At 37.9% G+C, this 10355-nt stretch overlaps 1 protein-coding gene across 2 annotated transcripts in view; it reads left to right on the forward strand.

The window, feature by feature from the left end:
- The window catches only part of TRIT1 (tRNA isopentenyltransferase 1), a 44091-nt gene that overhangs the window by 22282 nt on the left and 11454 nt on the right, over positions 1 to 10355 (forward strand). For both annotated transcript variants that reach the window (XM_007453763.1, XM_007453764.1), the window contains exons 2-4: positions 4391 to 4531; positions 8816 to 8914; positions 9623 to 9768. In XM_007453763.1, the coding sequence (XP_007453825.1) occupies positions 4391 to 4531; positions 8816 to 8914; positions 9623 to 9768 (386 nt within the window). The remainder of the gene's footprint in view (positions 1 to 4390; positions 4532 to 8815; positions 8915 to 9622; positions 9769 to 10355) is intronic.

Consider the following 10355-nt stretch of genomic DNA (forward strand, 5'->3'; position numbering starts at 1 on the left):
CCCGTGTCCTCTGCATCGGCAGGCGGACTCTCAACCACTGCGCCACCAGGGAAGTCCCTACTTTTCATTTTTTGAGGAATCGCCATACTGTTTTCCATAGCTGCATCATTTTACATTCCCACCAACAGTGCACAGGAATTCCAATTTCTCTACATCCTCACCAACATTTGTTATTTTCTGTTTTGTTTTGTTTTGTTAAGAATAGCCATCCTAATGGGTGTGAAGTGCTTCCAAAAATTTTTAAAGACTCCTTTTGTTATGGAAATTTCCCAATATATAAAAAAATAGAGCGAAAAGTAGTTGAACTCCCATATATCTGTCACGTAGCCTCAATAATTATGAACACTTGGCCAATCTTGTTCCAATTATAATCTGTCCTTCCTCCCCCACTATTGGAACGCAGACCCCAGTCATCATAAACTTAAAACGAATTAATTTTTAAATTGAAGTATAGTTGATTTATAATATATAAACTTTCTTTTTTTTTTCCCTGTTAAAGCAAAATAAAGCATAAAACAATGTTATAAGTAGTGTATTGTGAATTTTACTTGCATCATAGCTGTGTATTTGATTCAGTGATCCATACCTCTTGTGTCGTTATTAACAAATATTTTCTCAGCATCATTCTTGCTCTTGTACAGTGCAGGTATAGATATACTTTACATATGCCTTTCATCTACCCTTGCCTTCTTGCTTGTTAACAATTTATGAGTAAAATTTTAAAATACACAATTACTGTGATCACAAGCTGCTTCGTCATTTGTAAACACAACTATAACAGCATATCAGTACCTGTCAAAAGAAGTCATATTATATTGGAAAAGAGTGAAGCAACATCATTATAGACATAGCCTTGAATTACCTCTAATATTTTTTAATTGAGGTATAAATGTTGACATACAACATTATATTAGTTTCAGGTGTACAACAAAATGATTTGACATCTGTATATATTGTGAAATGATCACCATGATAAGTATAGTTAACATCCATCACCACTCATAGTTACAGAATTATTTTTTCCTTGGGATGAAATTTTCAAATTTACTCTTAGCAACTTTCAAATATGCAATAGCAGTATTATTAACCATGCTGTACATTATAGCCTTGTGACTTATTTATTTTATAACTGGAAGTTTGTGCTTTCTGACTGCCTTCATCTGTTTTGCCCACTCCATGTCCCCACCTCTGGCAACCACTAATCCTTTACCTGTGCAGCTCCTATTTATTTTTTCTTTTTAAAAAAAAATTTTTTTAAAGATTTTTTTGATGTGGACCATTTTAAAAGTCTTCATTGAATTTGTTACAATATAGCTTCTGTTTTACGTTTTGGTTTTCTGGCCTTGAGGCATGTGGGATCTTAGCTCCCCGACCAGGGATCAAACCCACTCCCCCTGCATTGGAAGGGGAAGTCTTAACCACTGGACTGCCAGGGAAGTCCCCTGATTTCTTTTTTTAAAAAAGACATCATATACTTTCATTTGTATGTACTTCAGAATACTGTATACCTCAAAGTTAAGGACTCTTTTTTTAACATAACCATAAAAGCATATTATACCTAAAAGTTAACAATAATTCTTTTATCATCAGATACCTAGTTTGTATCACCTATATCTTTATGCTCAGTTTCTTTTAATCTGATGGTACAGGAAACAAAGGGTTAACAAGTCACTCAGAGATGACAGTTTACGTTGTTAACCAAGATTCAGTTAAAATTTTTAGTTTATTAACTCTACCAGCAAGAGCTCTGGTTTTTTTTAAACCATTAATGCTCTTCCTGATATTCATTGACATTTGTATATATACCATAAACAGTACATTAGGCTACTTCCTTCAGCAAATAAGGTGAGCTTAGTTCTAGAGTTACCTTCTGTTTGATTTATTATTATTCTTTTAATAAATTTATTTACTTATTTTTGGCTGTGTTGGGTCTTCGTTGCTGCTCGAGTTTCTGCGAGCAGGGGCCTACTCTTTGTTGCGGTGCTCGGGCTTCCCATTGTGGTGACTTCTCTTCGTTGCAGAGCATGGGCTCTAGGTGCGCAGGCTTCAGTAGTTGTGGCACGTGGGCTCAGTAGTTGTGGCTCACGGGCTCTAGAGCGCAGGCTCCGTAGTTGTGGCACACGGGCTTAGTTGCTCTGCGGCATGTGGGATCTTCCCGGACCAGGGCTCGAAGCCATGTCCCCTGCGTTGGCAGGCAGATTCTTAACCACTGTGCCACCAGGGAATTCCCCTCTGTTTTATTTATGTTTATGTGTTTATCTGTTAAAACTGGCCGTTTTAAGGGGCTTTAGAAAATACACCTAAAGGCAGAACACAGGATGAAAATATATCTTCAAATTTATCTACATATCTGATAGAATGTGCTGGTAGAGATGTTTACATTTTGGCTTTTTTGGAGGTGGGGGCTGGTAATTATACATTTGCAGCTCTACATTTTCTTAACGTTTATCTCAGTGTTAAAAATGAGAATCTATTTACAGAGGTCAGAAGTCCTCTTTTGGCAAAATCAGGTTGTTGCTTGATTCTTTAACATTGGGTCATTTGGAATCTAAGTTTCAGTAGAGCCAACTGAAGGCTGTGGGAAAAGAAGGAGAGGCACACACAATTATTAATTCTTTTTCCCTCCTTTATTTTTCTTAATTTGCACAGAAGACCACAGTATACAGTATACTAATGTCTAATGTTTGAAGGAAGTCTTGTTCAAGATACAGGGAAAAGAGCACCCTATCATTTAAGATTCCATCAGTATTCAGGTGTAAGAATGCAGTTCTCTTGTCAGGCACAGATAAATGAGTTAGTTAAAGGCAAAGCTAGTTCTTTCTCTGTGGCTCTATTTATATATTTTCTGTGTGTTGTTTTCTTTTGTTTTTTGGTTTTGTTTTTTTTTTTAAGAGGGCTGTTTTGTTGGTTTATTTATTTCAAAGAAAGTTGTGCTGTAAGGTTTCTTTTTTAAAAAATTTTATTGCAGTGTAGATTTACAATGTTGTGTTTCAGGTGTACAGCAAACTGAATCAGTTATACATATACATATATCCACTCTTTTTTTAGATTCTTGTGTGCTGTCTTACTAATTAACAATTTTCTTTTTGCTTGAAGATAGCTTATATCCTTGTTGAGTAAGTAACCTCAGTAGCTAGGAGCACAGAGGCTTCAGAGTGATAGTGACACTAAAATTATTTCCCATTCTTCTTGTGTTGTTGTGATAGTATTGATGGTAGTAATATGGGTAGTAATATAGTGACCCTTATATAGTATTTACCATCTGCCAGGCAAAAACTAAGTTCTTTACACGTATTAACTTACACAACATTTAATTTGCACAACAGCCATATGAGATAGATATTATTATCCTCGTTTTACTGATGAGGTATTAAGGCACGCAGAGGTTAGTAACTAACTACTCCAAGTACAAATAACTAGTAAGTGGCAGAGCTAGGAATTGATCTGAGGCAGCCTGGCACCAGGGTCCTTCCTCCTAACCATTATACTGTACTGTACTTATTTGACACCCATATAAGTAAAGGGAAATGTGAGATAAAAAATGTTCTTAACGTCTCTGTGGGCTCTATGGAACTTATTATTTGTTCATTCAGTGCTCCCTGTAGAATCAGGGATTACAGAGAGAACATTTAATCTCAAAGCATTCGTCCCTATTTTCAAACTAGTATTTTCAGATCTGTTCTCCATCTGAGACCTTGCATTTAGAAAAAGTACACTTGAACTTTTTAGTTTAATTGGCAGATCAAGAGCTTACAGACAGGATATTGCCTTTGAGTATTTAGACTGTATTTGCTGACCTCCTGAAGCAGTAATCTGGCACACTGTTTCTACTACAGTTCAGCAGTGTTAGGGGTTCTGACTTCAGAGTGTGTGTGTGTATGTTTTATATATATCTTTGTAGATAGGCCACTTCTCCACAAATGGAGCCAATCTTTTACAAATTCTAAAAACCTTTCAGAGCATTAAAATCCAAAAAATATCTAAGCATTTGAAGTAGAACTATGAGCAATGCAAAATGTTACCTTTCTGGAGACTTGTGATAAGTAGTGACAACCTGCCCACTTCTAAATGCTTGAAGTTCAGGCCAAAGAACCTCCAGTTAATCTTGCAGAGTTAGTTCTTATTTGGGCACCGATTTACATATACTTTTTATCTTTAAGTCTGAGTTAATAGCCACTATTTGTTAAGAAAGCCAATGTTCTGTTTTCTTTTGTTTCCTTTGTCTTGGATTATGTGGATCTGGCTGTGCCCTGGTTAGAACACATTTCCTCTGGTGCTTTGGGTCAGTCAAGTGTTTGGCTGCAGGGAGGAATAGATCACCATTTCTGCCCATCAAGTGTGCATCTTATGGAGATAGATGACTTTCTCATGCTAATTTTCTTTCCCCTAGGTTTATGAAGGCCTAGACATCATCACCAACAAGGTTTCTGCCCAAGAGCAGAGAATGTGCCAGCACCACATGATCAGCTTTGTGGATCCTCTTGTGACAAATTACACAGTGGTGGACTTCAGGAACAAAGCAACTGCTCTGATATCCTTAGGAAAGACAGCAACTAGGCTTGGTGGCTGCAAGGCAGCCCAAGCCAAGAAAGTTTTCTTTCTAGTGACAATTTCTCCTAAGCAGAGGTACCCAAGATCAATAGTAGCTTCCCCATGAGAACTATTCGGATTGAAAAGATATAGTGTTCTTGCCACTCTGAGTCTTGTCCTTAGACTGCAGCATCAGCATCACTTGGGAGCTTATTGAAGTGCTGAATTTGGGCCTCATTCTAGACCTACCAAATCAGAATCTGCATTTAAATAGAGTCGCAGGTGATTCACATGCATATTAAAATTTGAGAGGTGCTGTTTTAGTGGAGAGAACACTGATTTAGGAGCCAGAAAATCCATGTCCTAGTTTTAGAACTGCCTCGTCTGACCACAAAAATTTAATTGGGTAAAGCGTTTACCCCACTGAGCTTCACTTTCCCACCTTTAAATGGGGATAAGAAATTAATTTATAAATATAATGGAATTATAGTTAGAATTCCAAAGGGATTAGGAAAAAATAGTTCTGGGTAACACCAGGAAATTTTGGAAAAAAGAATACCATAAGGGGTGGGGGGCTGCCCTTATATTTTAATGTCCAAACTGCCTTTAATATCTGGACTGCTGCATATTAAAACATGTTGAAAATCCATAATAATTATAATAGCATGGAACTTACATAATACTAGACAGATTTATGGCACAGATTAGAAAAGTCAGATACAAATTCAAATGGATGTATATATTTAGCTTACGATCAAGGTGGCATTTCAAAACAGTGGAGAAAGAATGTAGTAGTTAATTATTCCTGGGACAGTTAATTATTTTTGGAAAAAAAAAATCAGTTCCTTATTATATGGACATAAATTCCAGATGGATTTCAGAGTTAAGTAAATATGTATTTTTTTTAAACGAAACTGAAACAAATGGGATAGCATATAATTGAGTAGTTATGTGATTTTAGAGTAGGGAAGGACTTTGTAGATCTAGTCTTTTTTTTTTTTTAAGGATTTTTAAATTCAATTTTTCCTTTTTATTGTGTTAAAATATACATAAAACTTAACATCTTAACCATTTATAAGTGTATAGTTCAGCAGTCTTAAATATATTCACATTGTTTTGCAGCCATCACTACCATCTATGCCATAATAGTTTTTTTGGTTTTTTGGGTTTTTTTGAGGAAAATAGCTAGATTTGGATCCGTTAGAATTAAGAATTCGTACTGGCAAGAAAGTATTTCAACCATTTCAATTCCTAGGTATCTACCCTAGAGAAGCCTTGCCACAAGTATACCAGGAGATAAGTGGTAGATCTAATTTTAACATTATTGCTCTTAACAGCAAAAACAGATAAATACCCAAATTCCTACTTACAGAAGAATGTATAAAATGTGCTTTGTTCATATAAGTACTTTTTCAGCAGTGAAAATGAATAAGTTGCAGTTACATGCATCAGTCAATGGGGAAGAATCTCAGAAACAACATAAAATGCAGGAGATTATAGAAGGATACATAGATGGTCATACCATTTATTATAAAAGTTAAAAAGCCAGCAAAGTTAACCTATATGTTGTTTAGGGTTTTATATACATCAGTAATAATGTGAAGAAAAGCACAGGAATGATGAAAAACAAACAATACACAAAACAATTCAAGACAGTGGTTCCCTCAGAGAGGGGCAGTAAGGGGTTGTGGTGGGAATTACTACATAGGAAGCTTCAAAAGAATTGATAATATTCACTTTCTTACATTGGGTTCATGAGTATTTGTTTTATTTTTAGGCTTTATTATTTACATATGCTGCATATGTTCTTTTGTATGTACTGAATATTTTATAATTAAAAATAACCCAGCTCACTAGAAACAAAGTTAAAAAACAGACTAGATGCGGCCAAAAAATAAAAAATTTGAAAACAACAACAAAAACAGACTATAAACCAGGGGAAAAATATCTGTAACATTAGTATACTTAATATATGAAGAACTCAAAAAATACTTAAAGAGCATGAGTAGTAATTCACAAAGGAAGAAATATAAATGGTGATAAACATGAAAAAGAGTTTACCATTGCCGTTAATCGAGGCCATGCACATCAAAATAATGAGATAATATTTTTTTGCCTATCAAGTGGGCAGAGATTAAAATGCAGATAATAATTCTTGCCCTACCTGCTTTATAATGCACTTGTGTCAGGTGAAGTAATGTATATGAAAGCCCTTTGCACATAAAAACATATCACCAGGCTTCCTTGGTGGTGCAGTGGTTGAGAGTCCGCCTGCCAATGCAGGGGACACGGGGTCATGCCCCAGTCCGGGAAAATCCCACATGCCGCGGAGCGGCTGGGCCCGTGAGCCATGGCCGCTGGGCCTGCGCGTCCGGAGCCTGTGCTCCGCAACGGGAGAGACCACAACAGTGAGAGGCCCACGTACCGCCCCCCCCCCCACACACACACACAAACATATCACCAAATGAACATTGTTGCTGTAAGACAGTTCAGTTGTTCAGAAGGGACTGATGGAAAGTGGAGAGCTAATTAAAAGAGTTAAAGGGCAGCAGCAACAGGGGATGACTTAATCAGATCACTTAGAGGATTGTAGATTTGTGAATTTAAGTAAGAACCTAGAATCAGAGTGTCAGAACTGAAAGTACCTTAAGAAGTAAGTATTCGATCAACCTTCTTGATTTGACAGGTGAGGGTAGTAGATACTGAGAGAAAGGTTTTTGCTTAGGATCACAGTTGTTTCATGGCTTGGGCAAACATGTTAAACCTTTTCCCACCAAATAACTCCTCTCCCATCTCCCTCCCTCTTTTCCATCTCTCCCTTCTGGTATCTCACCATTTCCCCTTCCCCTTTTATTTTCCTTGCTTCCTTTCCCTTTGTTAGTCAGATAATATATTTGAAGTTTTATTACAATTACTGTGTAATTGTATGTTTCTTACACTTAATTTATAGGGGGGATATAGAATTTGTTTCTCTTTTTAAAAAACGAATAGACACGTTTCTTCCTTATGCTCCTTGATTAGTAACATCTTTCTCCCCACCCTACCCCAACCTCTTATAGAGGGCTTCTGTCAGAAAAGAGGTCATCTATCTCTATGCCCACAGACTGGCTGGCAAGGGGAAAAAGTGTGTAAATGAGTCTTTATCTGGGTTGAAAGTCTCTTTATCAGTTATTCTCAGAAGGAAAGCCCTTCTTAAAGCAGATAATTATCTGTTCAACAGAGATTCTAAAGAGAAAAATTCCAAGTAGCAGTGGTGTAAAAACAATAATGACTAAATTGAGTGCTTACTCAGTTGAAAAAAATATTTCAGGCATTGTCTTAGGGATTTTATTTGCACTGTCAAGTGTAATGCTCATAAGAACTCATGAGGGGCTTCTGTGGTGACACAGTGGTTAAGAATCCACCTGCCAATGCAGGCGACATGGGTTCAAGCCCTGGTCTGGGAAGATCCCACGTGCCGTGGAGCACCTAAGCCTGTGCGCCACAGCTACTGAGCCTGCGCTCTAGAGCCCGTGAGCCACAACTACTGAAGCCCATGAGCCTACAGCCCGTGCTCCACAACAAGAGAAGCCACTGCAATGTGAAGCCCGTGCACCACAATGAAGAGTAGCCCCCGATCACCACAACTAGAGAAAGCCCACGCGCAGCAATGGAGACCCAACACAGCCAAAAATAAATAAATTAATTTAATTAATTAAAAAAAAAAACTCATGAGGATTTTACAGGTGAGAAAACTGAAGCTCAGACAAGTTGAATGACTTGCTGAGTGTTGGAGCTGGTAATTGAAATCTGTTTGTCTTCATAGCCTGTGCTTCCTAGTTCGTCTGGTAGAGTCTCAAGTGGCTGAAATGTACACTACTACTACAAAATGGTGAAGACTGAGTCTAAGAACTACGGCTTAGAGAAACCAGCTTGTAATTTGCCTTAGAAGGCAAAGTCACACAGTGGACATCATCTTGGTGGCTTCCTGAGCAGTTGACGCTTAATTCTGTGAGAGTCCTTAGTCTTGTGCTTGTTAAGCTGATTTTGAATACTAAGCAAGCTTTGAGTTTTAGCAGCAAGGCCTAGAAAGTTCTCGAATTGGAAGGAATTACCATCATGCATCTGTCTCTGGTTTATGCAAGTCCCTCCAGAACTGATAGGAAATGATTCTGAGAACTCATGAGAAACAGTGAATACTAGTATCAGAAATATGACAAATGTGGTTTCTTACTAATACCTTACTTCCAAGTGAGTCAGATTTTCTTCTTGATATTAAAATTGTGATGTCTTTCTTAACATTCACATTGAAGATATATTTGCCCGAGATAAAATTCCTATTGTCGTGGGAGGAACCAATTATTACATTGAGTCTCTGCTCTGGAAAGTTCTTGTCAATGCTAAGGTATGTTTAGTTCACTCGTAATTCAATGAGGAAATGGGTTCTTCTTTCTTGCCGGCTAATTTTAATGGGAGGAAAGTTGACTTTTGCGTGTTTCTTATATTCAGCAACTGTACTAACTTTCCTACTTAATATTCTGAAGCAAATGCCACCTCCATATGTGAAGCGTGCTTCTCCAGGCTGGCCTAAGGACAGGGGCTGTGTGTGTCAAAAATGCTCCTCTGTGGATTAATTAGCATCTCCATGTAAGTTAACAGTACATTAGTCTGATTCAGCATTTCCTGGCTGAAACAATCTATATGTCAGGGAGATATCTGACACTAACCATTCTTACAGAGATGCTATTGTGTAGGGTGGGACTTTGCAAACTATAATGTGCTGGAAATTCTGGTCCACTCTTTGGTTACACTTGTTGAGAAGACTAGACTCCTGGATGTGTTAATGTAGATGTGTTAGCCTGGGTAGCTTGTACTCCCTGAATACTTCCCTAGACACCTAGTCCTCTTTCGTCTTTGTTTGCTGTGGCCTCACAGCACTACCATGGTGTATTGGAATTTTCTGTTTATGATCTGTCTCTCACTATATGGCAAGATCTTCTGATTCATCTCTATTCTGTGTTCCTGAACACTTAGTAAAGTGCCTGGCACATACAGTCTTTCAGTGTTTGTTGAATTTTTGAATTAAATTTACTACTAAACCTTCATTTAATAGCCCTGGGAGATGGGCACTGAGAAATTGATTGACCAGAAAGTTGAGCTTGAAAAGGAGGATGGCCATGCACTCCACAAACGCCTAAGCCAGGTGGACCCAGAAATGGCTGCCAAGCTGCACCCACATGACAAGCGCAAAGTGGCCAGGTAAGAAAGCTGGGAGCCAACTGACGCCAAGCCCCTTTAGCGTTAGAGGGCAGTCAGTTGTTAAGTGTGCCTGGGTGAGACAGGTTTGGTAATAGCAGTTAGTGGAGATTGATGTGTTGTAGCTCAGCAGGTGAGGAGGTTAGGAGGCCCAGAGTTATTGCCTCAGTCCAACTCCCTCAATAAATAGTTGCACCCTACTTTGTTGTTGTTACATTTAAAATGCATAATACAATACAGTTTTTCCCTAGGGTCTATGTAATCTTGCTTCATTTTCTGTTTGATCTTTGCTTTTATAACAGTTTTCATATAAATTTTTTCTGGCATGCAGTCAGCTGACATTGTGATTTAGGTTTCATAATTGATTGTGCAATGCTGAGTTCTGCCCCAGCAGCTTGCCCAGTGGGAGACAGGTTTTATAAACTGTCTTATAGATGAGTTCACCTTTACACATGGAGACTTTCTTGAAGGGAAGAGAGAGATGACCTTATTAGTTCATTAACCATGTTTTGTTAGGTTGCTTTGAAATTGCAGCCTCGTGTGTTAGGTATACTTTTCTTTCTTCCTTCCTTCCTTCCTCCCTCTTTCCC

This window comes from Lipotes vexillifer, unplaced genomic scaffold (assembly GCF_000442215.2).
Source record: "Lipotes vexillifer unplaced genomic scaffold, Lipotes_vexillifer_v1.1 scaffold213, whole genome shotgun sequence".
NCBI lineage: Eukaryota > Metazoa > Chordata > Mammalia > Artiodactyla > Lipotidae > Lipotes > Lipotes vexillifer.